General features: G+C 31.9%; 2 protein-coding genes and 1 long non-coding RNA gene across 12 annotated transcripts in view; 2 read left to right on the top strand and 1 right to left on the bottom strand.

The window, feature by feature from the left end:
• The window catches only part of LOC127720701 (segment polarity protein dishevelled homolog DVL-3-like), a 49,749-nt gene extending 45,675 nt beyond the window's left edge, over nucleotides 1–4,074 (bottom strand). For 5 of the 7 annotated variants that reach the window (XM_052227450.1, XM_052227447.1, XM_052227448.1 and 2 more), the window contains exons 1-2: nucleotides 3,803–4,074; nucleotides 325–394 (exon numbers count right to left, since the gene is read on the bottom strand). In XM_052227450.1, the coding sequence (XP_052083410.1) occupies nucleotides 325–394; nucleotides 3,803–3,963 (231 nt within the window). In that variant the 5' untranslated portion in view covers nucleotides 3,964–4,074. The remainder of the gene's footprint in view (nucleotides 1–324; nucleotides 395–3,802) is intronic. The other 2 variants (XM_052227453.1, XM_052227454.1) reach the window with 1 other exon arrangement.
• Nucleotides 1–18,277, top strand: part of LOC127720729 (uncharacterized) — a 187,233-nt gene that overhangs the window by 144,148 nt on the left and 24,808 nt on the right. The window lies entirely within an intron of this gene.
• The window catches only part of LOC127720699 (E3 ubiquitin-protein ligase MIB2-like), a 132,529-nt gene continuing 118,877 nt past the window's right edge, over nucleotides 4,626–18,277 (top strand). For all 3 annotated transcript variants that reach the window (XR_007990934.1, XR_007990935.1, XM_052227446.1), the window contains exons 1-6: nucleotides 4,626–4,694; nucleotides 9,777–10,012; nucleotides 12,167–12,338; nucleotides 13,266–13,381; nucleotides 17,303–17,497; nucleotides 17,931–18,070. Coding sequence is in view for 1 of the 3 variants with exons in the window: in XM_052227446.1 (XP_052083406.1) it covers nucleotides 9,787–10,012; nucleotides 12,167–12,338; nucleotides 13,266–13,381; nucleotides 17,303–17,497; nucleotides 17,931–18,070 (849 nt within the window). In the remaining 2 variants the exon portion in view is untranslated. The remainder of the gene's footprint in view (nucleotides 4,695–9,776; nucleotides 10,013–12,166; nucleotides 12,339–13,265; nucleotides 13,382–17,302; nucleotides 17,498–17,930; nucleotides 18,071–18,277) is intronic.

The following is an 18,277-nucleotide window of genomic DNA, read 5'->3' as shown; positions in this document are numbered from 1 at the left end:
TGTGGTATTGAACCTTATGGTAAAATTTCATAGAGATCCATTCACTTAAACTTAAGTTATAGTGCGAAAACCAATGTGTCTTCGGACGACGACGACAACGACGACGCAAACGTCATACCAATATACGACCGCAAAAAATTTTTGCGGTCGTATAAAAATAAACTACCCACCAAATCAAAACCTTTTTAGTATCCTTATGCTATGGCAAACAAAAATGTTTTTTATTATGGTCTTATAAGTCCTGTGGACTAGGGGAAATTCAGGAAAGCATTGTTTCATTTGAAGGTAGACTAAAATATTTTTTATTATAAAACATGTACATACCCAAGAAACAACTCGGCCATTAAAACATGGCAACTTTGCTTCATCATCAACAATTTCTTCTTTCACAACACTGAAATTATAAATTTAATGTTGCAGATTTTCTATATCAATACATTGTACATTTTAAATCAACAAGCAACATTCAATGCTGGAGCTCAGATTTACAAAGATGTGCCTCATTTGTGCACATGTTGCTTAAAGTTTGTTATATAATTTGATTTCATTAAATTTTCATATCACTTAAATAGACACATACACAATATGCATTCAGTTTTTGTATTTACAGTAAATAATAACAGGACAATAAAATAAATATAATGTTCAAATGATATGATCAAGTCAGCCCTTATACATAAAATCAGCATTTGCATGTGCAGTACTGATGTCAACTTTTTGATGATAATAATACAGCTTTTTCAGTTTGATCCAAGTCAGTTGTAGTTGTGTTCAAGAACTTGGCATAGACCTTATCGCTTCCAGTGAATCTGTGTCACTTGTCCCGCAAATTTGCTACACCAGAACTACAAAATGTATCTATATATATATATATATTGAGGTTATATAACAATCCTTTTTCCTTGTGGTGGCAGACATTTCTCTTGTGACATCAAAATTTTACAGGAACATCTGTGGTGTCCAGTAATGATATGGTGTATATATATATATGTTTAACTAAAACAAGCTACATAAAGTTGAGCTGTAGATTACCTGAATCTGTCAAAATATTCATATTTCAATCATGCTTACAAATGATTTTAACTGTCTTTTTTGTGGTATAGTGTAAGCCTACAGCGTGGGAGGCCGTGGGTTCAAATCCCTGCTGTGTCAAGCCAAAAACTTTAAAATTGGTATTTGCTGCTAATCCCGCAAGCACATGGCATAAAGGAGTAAGATCAATGATTGGTCAGCTCAGAATCAGAATGATGTCCAGGTAGAGACAGATTTCTACCGATGAACTGATATCTTATCCTTAGGACATTCAACAGCCATTCATCATGTCCATCATCATCAAATAATTTCAATCAAACAGTCAAAAAATAGATAATACTTGCATGACTGGTATCTACTAAGCTATGAAATAAAACTGACATTCACATGTTTGCAACCCATGTAGATTTGAAAAATGTTTTCCTTTAGGATGACCTTTCAACTGATTAATGATGTCAATTCAGATCTAGGATTTCAAGTAAAAAGTTACCTTACATTAAAAGTAAGGTCACTAATGTTAAGAAATAAATCATCCCAATTTATCAGGCCATGTCACAAATTTTGTTGTTAAAAGGAACATTTTTCCCCATTTCTATGTAGCAACATTCCAGAAGCACCTGTATATATATATATATATATATTTCAGTTGGTATGATATTCCAGAGCTTGTATTTCCTATCATGATTTTTAAGGAAGGTATTAAACTAAGAGCTCCAAGAGGTGAAGCTGAAATCTTTCATTCTAAAATTTTAAGACACCAACACGAGTTGGTTGGCCGATGCAGAATATCTGTTTCATAGCGGTACAATGATTTCCGGGAAACTCTCAAAAACTCAATATGAACATGAGAACAAATAAATCATGGATTTTTCTAGCATTCCACAGGGTCCATTATTCTGACCCATTCCCAATGGCAAATACCCTACATTTTTCCCAATTTTGGGAGCAAAATTCCCAAACAATCTCAAAATTTATTTTCATCTTTATTATTCATGACAGCGATGTTCATTTTGTTCAACCGCTAGCTTTATGCCGAAAATCGCCAACAAGTAATGTGTAAATCCGAGTAAAATCGTATCTGACTGACAAAAACAACATTGAAAAACAATGGATGCCATAAACCGGAAATGAAGAAATGACAAACTTGATCGCTGACTGTGGAAGGTATGCCTATAAATTTTCCTAATTTTGATAAATAACTTAATCTTTTAAAATTTATAACACATAGATAATAATTTTCTACCTTTTGAATAATTATGTCCTTCATATTGTTAAACAAGGAACTTGCATACACAAAGACAAAAGTTAAAAGTAAAAATGACAAAAGTCATAATTATCAATCAAAGCAGTATAACACCATATAAAATCAAGTTTTCCGTGAATATCTATCAGGGCTCAGGTTCATATTAAGTGTTTAGGAGAAATCTGTACCCGTTTCACAGATGATGACGGATATGTTCCAATTGTCAAAACACAAATCAATCCGGGTCTGTTCGCCCAGAATCATGTTCACTCCCATTCACGTTCACACCCTTTTTGTTGGTTTTGTGTTGAATATATTTTAAATCGTGTTTAAGTTAGTGTACATGGTGTATTGCAATGAATAAGATTTTTTGGTTGTTTCCTCAAAATAAAGTGACATTCTAAAAATGTAAACAGGCTTCCTTTGGTATTTTATTACATTATTTTGACGAAATGAATCATGAATAAAAGATTGTCATGAAGATTAAGGCAAATAAAATTGAGAATGGAAATGGGGAATGTGTCAAAGAGACAACAACCCGACCACAGAACAGACAACAGCAGAAGGCCACCAACAGGTCTTCAATGCAGCGAGAAATTCCCGCACCCGGAGGCGTCCTTCAGCTGGCCCCTAAACAAATATATATACTAGTTCAGTGATAATGAACGCCATACTAAACTCCAAATTGTACACAAGAAACTAAAATTAAAAAAAGTTCATTCAACTAAGACTTGTATTATTAAAAAAGAAAGGCGGAAGATACCATATCTTCAATTAGTTTACTCATGCCAAGCTAACTATGCAGAATTTACATCAAAGCTAGTTGTAACAACAATCATTATTTTCAAACACAGAACAATACTACCAAACAGTAATCATACATAATTAACATTTAATAATTAATCATCAAATCACAAAATAAATATTTCGGAAAAAAATTCATGAATTTTTATTAGTGTAAATTTGAATATTTTGATAGATACATCTAAAAAAAATTCCAATAATTCAACCATTTGAACAAAAATAGGTTGTAAACGAACCCAGGGGGGCGAATGTGTGGGGTGCGATCTGTAGGGTGCAAACGTGTATTGGGAGCAAACGAACAAGATACCAACCAAAATCATGTCCTCTTTTCCTCAATTGAGACCTATCTAATATGACTTATCATTGGGTTTGTACTTACATGAGCAACAGGACAGGTGTCCCATGTAGAGCAGGATATGCTTACCCTTCTGTAGCACCTGAGATCTATGGTTTGTTAGTTTGTGTTGCTCAAAATGTCTTTTGATGGTTTTTGCCATGGCATTGTCCGTTTGTTTTTGATTAATGAGTTTGAATATCCCTTTAAAATGTTTCACGTCTCTCTTTTTACATTTGTCAATTATTTGACCATGTATAATTAATGCCTACTGGTTGTTTTACTCATTCTGCAAGCATGACAGTATAAATAACTACTCTGGAAATATGAAACAAATAGTATTGCTTGTACCTTGATCTTTCATGATAATGCAACTGGCCTTAACTTACCCGAAGTCATCATCCACCGATTTGAAGAAAAATTTGTAATTTGGTCTGTTTAAAGCGTTCTTAAAATCACCAAGATTTACACGATCTGCGGGAATAGGTAGTTTGATTAAATAGGGAGTGTCTTCGTCATCTATATAATAGATGATTTTGGTCTCCTCCATCCCGAAGGAGGGAGTCTGGTGTTGTTAAATCCACAATGATTATCAAGTTTCTGTGGAAAATGGCGTCCAAATGTTTTCTTCTGTTCAGTGCCAAATTGAAACCCGTATGTCAAGAAGTTTATTTTCGTTTTCGAAAATAAAATTTAAATATCCTAATCTATAACAGCACTTAGTTTCAAAACATTGATATTTCTATTTAAATTAAGAATTTTTCTACTTCTAAATTGTAATGATTTTCTCCAAATTCCTATATAGAAGTATTCCTTTTTGTCATTTGCTTTGTTTCGGATTCCATAATCATTATTCAAATGGGTCTCTAAAATTTCTTAAAAACTAGTGCCCGAAAAAAGCATCAGATAACATTTTTTTTATATAAATAAATAAACATAAATAAAAATATAGAAATAGCTACAACTGCAAAGGACTAAAACGTTATTTGTCCCATCAATTTCATGAGACATGATGAATCATCCATTTTTCAATAAAACATGTAGCGATATTTGGTTAAAAAGAAATACAATAATCACTTGACGAAAGATTCCGTTTGAGACACTGATTTCTTAAAATTTGATTGTCATGTGACTAGAGGAGAATTTTCCAAAGAAATGTTTCTTTATTTATTTTTTTCAATTTTTATTTGTCAACATTTATTCACTGCGGATTTTGGAAGGAAGCACTTCCGCCAGCAACATATTCAGAATTTTCAGCATCACGATGTATTAAATCAACAAGTTGGTAATTTTGGGAGTTTAAAAACAGCAGTTAAGATTGATATATCAGGCCTGTTGAAAATATGTCAAGCCCTCTCAGTAATTGTGGTCCCAGATTTAATTTGTTAATGTAAAGGTCGACACGAACATGGCCAGACTTGGTGTGAAGAATGCGGAAACCACAACATAAATTCATTACAACGTTTTATGACAACAACCAATCGTTAACGCCAGTTTAATCTATTTCTCTGTAAATTGACATTATGAAAGTCTGCAATTTTACAGTGTCCATTTCCTATGAAATCCATATACCAAGATTGTGACTGTGACCCTTATGTACTAATATAAGTGTCCTTTTTCAAAATAATTCATGAAGGATGTGTAAATATACATGTATATGAAATGAAGTTGAATGTTGGAGAAATTTGTTGCATATATTTTGAGGTAATGTTTTTAAAAAATTATCTCCAAGCTCCTTGTACGCCAATGAAGGATACATGTACATGGAATTAAGAAACATGTTTAACTTCACACTAATTTGTTAATCATTTATCGCTGATAAAGTTTATCACACCTCTCATCAGTAAATTGAATAAATGAACTTATAAAAGAAATTTATGAAGAAGTAGATTTTGAAGTAACTGCATGACAGACAAAAATTTTAAATGCAGTAGGCCAAGTTAAAATTGCTAAACAATGTATCTGCCATGATTTATGATTATCAAAGGTCTTTATTGTAAAAGAACATGTAAATGTTGATTTGCTTAATATCTCATAAACATGATAAAATTTATATGCTGTATGGTGTAGCATTCAGGTTTCCTGTTGGCTAAAGGCCAAACAAATAAGTGTGTTTACTGTACCCCAACCAGCCCAAAATTATGAGTGCCTACCCTTATATCTTTTCCGCTGAAAATTAGAAGAAATTATATTTTCACCATGTTCACCAGCATTTTTTGCAGCGATGTTTTTTTTTTTCAACCACTAGCTTTATGCCAAATATTGTCAACAATTTAATGTGTAAAACTGAGTGAAAACATATCTGACTAACAAAACAACTTGACCAAATAGTTGCTTAACCATGAATTTAGGTAAATGTAATACTGGAGTTGATTCTGTAACATATAAGGCTACATTGGGGATTACTGATCCATCCAATAAAAAAAAGAATTGCCATCCGACTAACCATTTTTGTTGAGCCTGCAACTTTTGTCGCAAAATCGAGACATAGCGATCCTACATTCCGTCGGCAGCGTCGTCCACAAATATTCACTCTGTGGTTAAAGTTTTTCAAATTTTAATAACTTTCTTAAACTATCCTGCATTTGTACCAAACTTGGATAGAAGCTTGTTTATAATCATAAGATAGTATCCAGAAGAAAATTTTGTAAAAAAAAAATCCTGTTTATCCGTATTTTACTCATATATGGACTTAGTTTTTCTGCCAGTTAACATAACATTCACCCTGTGGTTAAAGTTTTTCAAATTTTAATAACTTTCTTAAACTATCCTGGATTGGTACCACACTTGGAAAGAAGCTTGTTTATGATCAAAAGCTAGTATCTAGAAGGAAATTTTGTAAAATTTTATATCCTGTTTTTCCGTATATTACTTATAAATGGACTTATTTTTAAAACATTTATTAGATTCATAAACCTTCTTGGATTTTTACCAAACTTGAACAAAACTTCTAACAATCAATAGATAGTATCTAGAGGAAAATTTTTAATAATTTTTTCCCTATTTTTGTTGAGCCTGTGACTAACAGCAAAATTAGGCGAGACACTGGGTTCCATGGAACCCTTACAGATTTTTAGGTTAGCAGGCGAAATATGTTAAACTGTCATGTGTTTATATTTTTATCAATTAATACTGTATATTAACAACAATCATCATGGTACTGAATGATGCTTCACATTTACAGGATTTAAATTTTTTTATTTATTTTAAAATAAAGCACTTTTTCTAAAACCACAATTATGCCTCTTTAGTGGTATTCATATCTTGTGCATAAATACAGAAAGTGGAACAAAACAGCATTAATATTTCAATGGAATAATTTTTTTTTATATTGAAGGTGATGATTAAGCCTAAAACTGCTCATTGTTCTATTTTGCTTCTAAAAGAATGCTTTGTACAATGGATATTTTAGGAACAAGTTATATGTTAATATATTGAAAACTAAAATAGTTTGTTGTATGCAAAACTGGGGTTTTATTTTTTTCAAAGTTTCAAGTGATAATGTGTCTCCCTTTAAAGAAGACTACTTAACAGAATTTATTTTTTAGCAGTATTTCTTCTCAAAATCTAGACTTCAGGTTCCTTTTCCTCTTGTTCTAATACAACATTGTATCTTTGGACATAGACAATTGATGATATATTAAATGTTCATGTACCATTAGAGTGTTAATTGTCATGAAGACTTTCAATTTTTTTTATGCCCCCGCCGTAGCGGAGGGGGCATTAAGTTTTACCCTTGTCCGTCCGTCCATACGTACGTCCCAAAGTTGGTTTCCCTTCTCTAACTTTAGTTTGCCTCAACCAAATGTTATGAAACTTATACACAATGCTTATTACTGCTAAATGCAGATCAAGTTTGAATTTTGGTGGCGTCACTTATACTGTTCTAGAGTTATGCTCCTTTACAAATGGAATAATTGTTAAATTTTTCTCTTTTTTTTTCTAAATATCTACTCATTTTTAAAATTGAAGTTATCTTCCTTTGTCCATGATTATAGTTGAATCAACTACAATCAATGCTTTATACAATGCAATGTTTAATTTTGCCTTCCACTGATAAATTAAAGCAATTTTTACCCTTCATTTCTAAAAATATTTTAAAGTCTTCTTTGAAAATTGGAGTTATCTTTCTTTGTGCATAATGGTAGTTGAATCAACTACAACCAGTGCTTTATACAATGCAATATTCAATTTTACTTCCTACTGTAAATTAATTTGTTTCCGTTTTCTAACTTTAGTTTGCCTCAACCAAATGTTATGAAACTTATACACAATGCTTATTACTACATAATACAGATTAAGTACGAAATTTGGTAGCGACCCTTGTACCATTCTTGAGTTATGTCCCTTTATAAACATAAAAATTGCTGAATTTTTTGTTTCCGTTCTCTAACTTTAGTTTGTCTCAACCAAATGTTATAAAACTTATACACAACCGTTCTAGAGTTATGTGTGTTTACAAATAGAAAAATTGCTGAATTTTTAGTTTCTGTTCTCTACTTAAGTTAGCCTCAACCAAATGTTATGAGACTTACACACAATGCTAATTACCACAAAACTCAGATCAATTTCAAATTTGGGTAGCGTCACTTTTACCGTTCTTCAGTTATGTCCCTTTATAACTATATGATGTGCAAGCGGGGGCATCATCTGTGTCCACATGTGGACACTATCCACATTTTTTAGAAATTTTCTTTTTCATGTCTTTACTTTTTTTTTTATACTGAATGTATAACATTAGGATTTTGATATTTTGCATATGGTATTTATTTTTTAATGCTCCTTAATAGTTTGTCCCTATGCCCCCTTTCCATTTCATAAACTAGAATATCTTTGATAATTGCCAAAGTAACCAGCCTAAGCTTAACCATAAATATTCATGAAAAGACCTTTCTAGTGCATTAGTTTTGTTCTTAGGAGTTAAGCCCACCTCTCAAAACATAAATTTATAAATTGTTTGTGTATTTTTTACCTGTTGAGAATTCCATCCGTAATCAATATACATGTATGATCTCAAATGTCATGCCAATATCTTTCTTTGCATCAAATATTTAGTGTTGGAGTTACATTGATAACTGCAGGCCAAGGGAGACATATGTTTTAGTTCAATATAACACTAAATCCAGTGTTCCAACCAGGGCCTTATAGCACCATGGTACCATGGTTCTATTGAAATAGATTTTACATGTATAATAGAATGTACTTTTATAAATGTAAGTTATTTTTTTGGGGAAACAATGGTTGTTAAATCTTTTAGTGCTATTTGAAAACACTGGCAGCAATGAATTCCTCCTGGTTTAAGAAAGTTTTCATCACCAATTCTTTTGAAAGTTTTATACAATGTAAAGGACTAAAAGACAAGTTACGAAAAGAAGTTTGTTTTAATAGAAATGCTCTGAAGATTGCACAGCATTCCCATATGTTCAGAAGGAGCTATTTCCCCTTAAATATAATCAATCATAATAAAATTGAGAATGGAAATGGGGAATGTGTCAAAGAGACAACAACCCGACCATAGAACAGACAACAGCAGAAGGTCACCAACAGGTCTTCAATGTAGCGCGAAATTCCCGCACCCGGAGGCGTCCTTCAGCTGGCCCCTAAACAAATATATATACTAGTTCAGTGATAATGAACGCCATACTAAACTCCAACACTTACATCAGAAAAGTGGAATTCTATTGGGGTAATTTATATTATCATTATACACGGTTTCTTGCATTTTATTGTTTGTACATTCTGAATATAATTGGCTTTACCTTTTAAGAAATTGTAAGATGTGACACAAATTCCATGGCAGTAAATTCTGACCCATATCCTAGAAAAATAGGTATGGGCACTAAACCACTGTGTTAAGATGCAATGAAGATTTTAGAATGTCAGAAGACAAGAAAGGAAGAGACATATTATTATGTTAAAAAAGTCAAACTGAAATGTTTGTGATAGTCTCTTTCTTTTTTCCCCTTTATGTGTACTCAATCTTGAGTATTATATATATCATTAAATGATCTAAATAATTCACTAGAAATAAACATCTGGAGGTCACATATGTGTCAGAAGAATAGAAAGGGAGAGACATATTGTTAAGGTAAAAAAAAATCTGAAATGTTTGTGATAGTCTTTTTATTTATGCCCTTTATGTGTACTCAATCTTAAGTATTGTACATATCATAAATTGATAAATAAGTCACTAGAAATAAACATCTGGAGGGTGCTATATGTGTTGAAAGATGGGACAAGCACTGACATTAAGTTGCAAGCACCAAACTACTAAGAGACTAAGAGCCAGTCAACTTGTGAATAAAATCGAAACAGAACTTAATTCTTTTGTCATCATTATCTGTTACTGTATTTTGTTTGTAGATAAGTAACTATGCTAGAAGTTGGTTTGCGAGTGACTCGTGGACCAGATTGGAAATGGGGGAACCAGGACGATGGTGAAGGTCACATAGGGACTGTGGTTGAGATAGGGAAGCCTGGAAGTTCGACCTCACCTGATAAAACAGTTGTTGTGCAGTGGGATTCTGGATCCCGTACCAACTACAGAGTGGGCTACCAAGGAAAATATGATCTTCGTGTGCTGGATAATGCACCTGTTGGTGAGAATTTTTTTTAATAAGATATGTCATGCAAGTTCTTAAAATTATGTTTTAGATTCATCAGAGGTCACTAATTTAGTTGTGGAATTATAAAATAAAAAAAGGTTATTGTAATATACTGTAAATTCAGAAGTTATTGTAATATACTGTAAATTCAGAAGTTATTGTAATATACTGTAAATTCAGAAGTTATTGTAATATACTGTAAATTCAGAAGTTATTGTAATATACTGTAAATTCAGAAGTTATTGTAATATACTGTAAATTCAGAAGTTATTGTAATATACTGTAAATTCAGAAGTTATTGTAATATACTGTAAATTCAGAAGTTATTGTGAGGTTTTTATTAATGCAAATAATGCAACTGAATGAGTATCTCAATAATAAGAACTCGCATTCTTATATCTGATACATATAAATGTATGCAGGTTTTCCTGAGGTCGCAATAATTAATCTCGCATGTTAGTCGATTCTACAAAATTCACAATGATAAATGCACGCAATAATTCTGAATTTACAGTAGTTGACTCAGTACTTTCATCCAGCAAAAGGAAGAAAAAGTAAGTACTGTAAACCAACTAATTTTCGCTGGCAATGTATTTTCACGACTTTCGCAATTAGAAAAATAACGCAAATATATACTATAGTTTCACAAATATGTATCAATTGGACCTTTCCCTATATAAATATATCATGCCAAATCATGACAATTAGAAATCACGAAAAGAAATTGCCACAAAGTTAGTAAGAAAAGGCTAAATGCGAAATAAAGTATCCACTAAAATAAGTTGGTTTATAGTAAATGAATCTCACCATACATCTGATTCTCTGAAATCAACAGGTCAAAACAATGTTTGGGTTGTTTTATTCAACTATGCTGGATCTATGTGACCACTCTGGATTTTGAGATGGTGCAGAATTCTAAGTTGAAGACATATCATGAAACTAATTATGTGTTTTTATGACTTGCAGAAACTTTATACACCATTTGAATCATTCATTAACTGCCAACTTTTGACATGTTATTTGCCCTTAAATTAAGAAAAAATTGGCTGAACAGCTACTTTATTTTAGATATACACTTGCATATAGTTCCTTTGTAAATCAAAATTTATATTAAATAAATGAAAAATCAAATTTAAACAGTTGATAAGAATGATTAAAGTATTTTATCAGTATCTTATGTTCTTGTAAGTTATTGAATAAAATTTGATACACGATGTGTTGAGAAAGTGTATTTTCAAAGCTTCTTTCTGGAAATTATGAAGCCAATAATCATTAATGGCATATAAAAATACACTACTCATTTGAAGATTTCCCTTTTCATTCTTGTCAAAATCGTTAAATTGCAAATGTTTTTAAAAAAAAAGATGTTAAAAAATCTAACCCTGTCTAAAATTGAAATATCAAAATAATTTGCAACAATATTGCGAAATTCTCCATCTTTGGGCTACAGAATAGAAATTTTACAATAAGATAATGGAAATAAAATAAAAAAAACATATTGAAAGTATGGTTAGAAAAAAGTTTCAGACAAGCTACATGTACAAAGTTGGCTGGATCACAACATCAACAATGCTTTGATTTTTATTACAAAGGTCAAAGTTAAAAAAAAACAAAAACTTTTAAGTCATAACATGGTAGAAACAATTCTTGCTGTTATTCTTTTTTTTATCCGAAACAATTTCACTTTTTCATGTAAGATTCTCGGTCCAAATATGTCAATTCAAAGGTCAAAGATCAATGTAGTAATATAGCACATAGTACAATTGAAAACTGTTGTTCAAAGTTCAAGTGAGTCTTAAAGGATGTGCTTAAAATGCCATAACATTGAACCATTGTCTGTTTTGTTGGTTATAGGTACAGCAAGTCTTAAAATGCCATAACATTGAACCATTGTCTGTTTTGTTGGTTATAGGTATAGCAAGTCTTAAAAAATGTCACTACATTGAACCCTTGTCTGTTTTGTTGTTTATAGGTATAGCAAGTCTTAAAATGTCACTACATTGAACCCTTGTCTGTTTTGTTGATTATAGGTGTAACAAGTCTTAAGTATACAATGTGTGGACTCTTACCTTTCCATGTGTTATTTTATGTGTTTTGAACTTTAAACTCTTGATCATGTTGATGTTGATTATTTTCTGTGTATTACAGGCGTAAAACATCCAAACATTATATGTGATATCTGCAAGACCCAGGGTATCTCTGGAATGAGATGGAAGTGTACCAAGTGTTTAGACTATGATCTGTGTACAGATTGTTATATGAATGATAAACATGATCTTGGTCATGCCTTTCTACGTTTGGAAACATTTTCCTCCAAAGGGTAAGTTATTTAGTGATGACAGGTACAATACTCAAACTCAAAAGTTTTCATATTTGTAAGAGGGTATGTATTATTGACTTACAATTAATTAATATAGTTTTGAATGATTGTTTTGTTAATTGCTGTTAACACTTTTCCATAATCATTGATATATCAAAGATAGAAAATTTACTATATAAAGTGGATTTTATAGTTATCTACACTTACATGGGGATTTAACAACCCTGAAGTAATTGAGTTGAACTGTAGGTGGTGCCAAAAAGTAACAGAGAACTGCAGAGTGTTAAAATCTATATATGTAAGGGTTTTGATGTTGATAGAGTCTTACCGACTATCTTAACGTGTGGCATTTAGGGTAGTGGCCTATCAAAGTGATAAGTCTTCAATATAAAGAACCTACTTCCATTGGTCTATACAAAAACAAATGCCAACAATAACAACTTGTTAGCTTTTAATGTGTTTGCTGCATTTATTTTAATCGTTCATCAATTTCTTTGTTTGTTAAAACGTTTCAGATTTTACCTCAATGCCGTGTTGTTTTTATAAAGGGATGTAACACCACTACTAACCCAGTATTAGAATAAGCCCAGCCTACTAACCCCATATGAAATATACTCGGTCTCCACACGGTAGCTTTTAACCAATGATATTCCTAGAAATGTGTATGAGGTTAGATAAAATATATGATTAAGAATAATACTGGTACACTAGTCAGAAAAGCAGCATTGATTACTTATCAATTCCTAGTGAATTAGTTAGTATTTCAATTAAGAAAACATGCATTTCATCAAAAAAAAATTTAGACTGCCTTTCAGGCCACTGTGTACTGTAAATTTATATACAGACTTTATCCATTGTCAACTAGTTTAACATACAACATATTTTCTTACTTCATTTGTATTTGTATGTATACACGTTTGATTTCAGAGTAAAAATGCCAAAAAGAAAAGATACTGTGAATAGTACAAAAGTGAGAGCCCAGGGATTAATTAATGGAGCAAGAGTTGTACGTGGACCAGATTGGGACTGGGGAAATCAAGACGGTAAGTCTGCTTACGTTATTCCACAGAAAGTTCAATGTATTTTTATTTTGATAACACAGTAACACTGATCTGTTTGTATTGTAAATCACAGTGTTCTCCCCAGGATTTTTTTAAGGCACAAAATTCAAGGGTGCGTAACTCTTTTTTTTAGAGTGATCTGAAGCAATAAGTCATAAATCATGACATGCAATATGAATTATAATGCTTTGTGTTATGTGTTTAATAATGCAGAGTATTAATGAATTACAAGAATATATATATGAAATAAATTGATTTTAAACACAAAAGTTATTTATATTCAGTCAATTAAAGAAGTCAAAATATAAATATTCATCTCTATTCTCTGCTCCTTCTAGGGATATTGTTTCAAGATAGTGTTATTTTGTTGGACAGTCTGTTCCTCAACTTTGTCTTTATCCTCTTCAGGGTTAAAAATTAAACCCCCACTCACAATAACTTTTGCTTATACCCCCTTTAACATTTCTAAGCCATGAAAACTCAGTCAGCCACTTGTCATTGAAACCAGAAACATGGTGCTTGCTTTTATCAATTGCTAAAACTTGAGCTTGGTTAGGATTAGGAGAAGCAATGAAATCTGATTATACTGACAGTGTAGACGGAGGTGTATTCCCCTTTTCATTAGTAGTCATTTGTCTGAAAAAAACTACTTCCATCATCTACCTTTTGCTTATAATTCACCCCTTTGTTATTGGCAGAGAACATGTTCATTCATAATTAATAAAATCGAATATGGTTAAGATATTTGGTATACAACTTTTTAAAACAATTTTTTTTTATAAATGAACAGCTGACCAGTTTCCGTAGTTTCACATTACGCTTCCGTGCGTATTATTGTTTAATCCTATCTTTGGCAGATAGATATAAACGAAACTTTACAAATTCGTGAAAGTTAAAACCATTGAAATTATTTACCAGTGACATTATACAGAAGCTGTGGCGATTCTGTACCCGTGTTGATTGTCACATATTTCCCGACGCACGGATTCACGATCGATGTTCAATGATCATTTTATTTCTAAAAATATGACAGTTTCAGACGAATTTACCTTGCAAGCAACATTTTTTCACTTTCTATTAAAGTAAATCACTCCTCGTTATCTTTAATCAAACTTTATTTTAATTTTTTCAACTACTAATACTTTCATTCATAGTTTTCATCGTAAATATCTTTAGCAATGTGTATTCAAATTTATCATGTGTATTGAACACGTTCATTGGTCATGTTTAAATAGATTCTTCTTCTTGACCAATGAAAAAATTCGTTATATAAATGGTCAAGTGATCACACACACGATGTGTAAATACAATGTATTTGCGATCTATTTCTTCAATTTCTGCACTGAAGTTTTTAAAATTTTTAATTTTCTTCAAAAAATATCTATCTTCTTGATGATCATTTACGCTATTACCTGATAACATAGTCCGATAAGCGTGGCTCAGGTAAAACTAATTATCAGTTATATTGCGTAACACTGACCGACCCATCAGCGGCGATCAGTAACTTGACAATTTTAACCAACATTTATATTGAAAATGTGAAAATTAACACGCTGCGGGATCAAGTATTAAGGGACAGCTGCCAATTAAGACGCTGTGGGATCTACAAAAATATTATGAAGGCGCTGCCGCACCGCAGCGTCATATCAGCCTGGGGAGAACACTGAATCAATTAAAGACTTTATGAAAAACTTATTGCTTTATGGAACATATTTACAAATACAAAATTTAAAATACATGTAAAGTGAAAATTAAATACACTATAAATAATCAACAATACCTAATTTATGAAAATGAATACACACTTGAAAGAACACATGCAGTATTTATATGACAATGTTTTTAGGTTCTGGATATTTATGTTTGCATTTAAATAAACTAGAAAGTAATAAGAATTAATTGTAAAATTTACAATCATCTTTTAACAAGTTTTGTAGCTACTGATTTTTATACGACCGCAAAAATTAAAAATTTTTTGGTCGTATATTGGTATGACGTTGGCGTCGTTGTCGTCGTCTGGCGTCGTCCGAAGACACATTGGTTTTCGCACTCTAACTTTAGTTTAAGTGAATGGATCTCTATGAAATTTTACCACAAGGTTCAATACTTCAAAAGGAAGGTTGGGATTGATTTTGGGGGTTATGGTACCAACAGTAAAGGAATTAGGGGCCAAAAATAAGCATTTTTGTAACTTCCAGACATAACTTGTGTGTTAGTGTATGGATATCTCTGACATTGTACCACAAGGTTCCATATCACAAAAGGAATGCTGGGATTGATTTTGGGGGTAATTGTCTCAAAATTTTAGGAATTAGGGTCCAAAAAAGGGGCAAAAAAACAAGCATTTTTCTAGTTTCATGCCAATAACTTGTGTGTAAGTCTATGGATCTTTCTGAAATTGTACTACAAGGTTCCATATCACAAAGGGAAAGCTGGAATTGAGTTTGGGGGTAATTGCCCAAAACGTTTAGGAATTGGGGGCCAAAAAGGGGCCAAAAATAAGCATTTTTCTAGTTTCCAGACAATAACTTGTGTTCAAGTGTATGGATCTCTCTGAAATTGTACTGCAAGGTACCATACCACAAAGGGAAGGCTGGGATTGAGTTTGGGGGTGATGAATCATAATGGGGTTCAAAAAATTTGGGGGGGGATTTTTTTTTTTTTCTTTTTTTTTCTGTTTTTCTTTTTTTTTTTCTTTTAAAATTTTCCATTTTAAGTTGGTTATTACTGATTTATATTTAAAAGCAAATAATAATGATATGGTAGGAGATACACACCAAACAGGATGTGTAAGTTATTATATAATAAGTATTGTGCAATAGCAAGAAATTGTCAATTGCACAGTATTGCACAATAGCAAGAAATCTTCAATTGCACAGTATTGCGCAATAGCAAGAAATCTTCAATTGCACAGTATTGCGCAATAGCAAGAAATATCCAATAGCACAATATTGCACAATAGCAAGAAATTGTCAATTGTACAGTATTACGCAATAGCAAGAAATATTCAATTGCACAGTATTGTGCAAAAGAAGATACTTCGTATAAATTGCTTATAACTTGATCAATTTCAGTGGGGTTTTATTCTTGAATTCTTGGGGTTCTTTAATATGCTGAATCTAACCGTGTATTGAGTTTTTGGATTTTGGGCCCCGTTTTTAAATTGGTCCACATTGAGGTCCAAAGGGTCCAAAATTTAACTTTGTTTGATTTCGTCAAAAATTGAATTATTGGGGTTCTTTGATATGCCGAATCTAACCGTGTATTTAGATTCTTAATTTTTGGTTCTGTTTTCAAATTGGTCTACATTAAGGTCCAAAGGGTCCAAAATTAAACTTAGTTTGATTTTAACAAAAATTGAATTTTTAGGGTTCTTTGATATTCTGAATCTAAACATGTATTTAGATTTTTGATTATGGGCCCAGTTTTCAAGTTGGTCCAAATCGGGGTCCAAAATTAAACTTTGTTTGATTTCAACAAAAATTGAATATATGGGGTTCTTTGATATGCTGAATCTAACCATGTATTTAGATTTTTGTTTTTTGGGCCCCGTTATCAACTTTGTCCACATTGAGGTCAAAAGGGTCCAAAATTAAACTTTGTTTGATTTCATCAAAAATTGAATTCTTAGGGTTCTTTGATATGCTGAATCTAACCATGTATTTAGATTTTGGATATTGGACCATAATAGGTGAATGTCCAATTTAAAATTTTTAAGTTCTTAGACCACATTCATTCTGTGTCAGAAACCTATGCTGTGTCAAATATTTAATCACAATCCAAATTCAGAGCTGTATCAAGCTTGAATGTTGTGTCCATACTTGCCCCAACTGTTCAGGGTTCGACCTCTGCGGTCGTATCAAGCTGCGCCCTGCGGAGCATTTTATTTTATATTTTTTATAGGTGGAGAAGGAAAAATTGGAAAGATCACTGAGATTCGAGGATGGGATTCTGAATCGGAGAGAAGTGTGTCAAATGTTGCATGGCAGACAGGATCTACCAATGTATACAGAGTAGGACATAAAGGAAAAGTAGACTTAAAATATGTGACAGCTGGTCAAGGCATTTATTATTATAAGGAGCACCTGCCTGTATTAGGTAATTTCTATTTATGCACTGAAATTGAAAGTAGACAATGCAGGTACTTCCTAGTGTGTTTAGTTCATTGTGAGGAATACTATCCGTTTATAATAATAAAAAAAGAAGTTGAAATAGTGACTTAGGTTTTTGTGGTGCTGCCAATTAAATAATTTGATAAAGAAAAGAGAAGACTATTGTTTGATTCAGGTCTTATTAATAACTTGACAATTGGCTGCTAAAATTTTATTGTGAAGAACTTGTTATCATCTAGGTTAAAAACTGATTGATCAGATAATCCACATGAATCATTTAGGAAAATTAAAGGTGAATAGGTCTAGTGTTTGCAGAGTTTTCATGGTCACAGTCATGTGCTCATTTTAGAGAAGTTATTTATTTTAACTTGAGTTGTAAAAAATCTAGATTATAATTTTATTCTTGTACAATTTTACAGGAGAGTTTTCAGATTCAGTCACTCAGTCCGGAGTTGCTTGTCCATTTAAAGTTGGTGAGAAAGTTCAAGTTGACCTTGACCCAGAAATTCTCAAGGCCATGCAGGAAGGTCATGGTGGATGGAATCCCAGAATGGCTGATGTATGTTGACACAGTACAATTATATACAGAAAAAGCTACATATATTTAAAATCCATTTCTACTTGGATCAATAATAATTTGAATAAAAACCTGTTCAGAACAACACATTGCAGAGATAACATTGTTTATTTCTCATTATGTTGTGAATAAATTCTGTGACACATTATGATTATTTTAGTTAAATTTCAATATATAGTTATACATTGA

The sequence above is a fragment of the Mytilus californianus genome, unplaced genomic scaffold (assembly GCF_021869535.1).
Source record: "Mytilus californianus isolate M0D057914Y unplaced genomic scaffold, xbMytCali1.0.p SCAF_11, whole genome shotgun sequence".
In the NCBI taxonomy this organism is placed as follows: domain Eukaryota; kingdom Metazoa; phylum Mollusca; class Bivalvia; order Mytilida; family Mytilidae; genus Mytilus; species Mytilus californianus.
The sequence above is the reverse complement of the archived record's forward strand: the minus strand, read 5'-3'. Positions and strand labels throughout refer to the sequence as shown.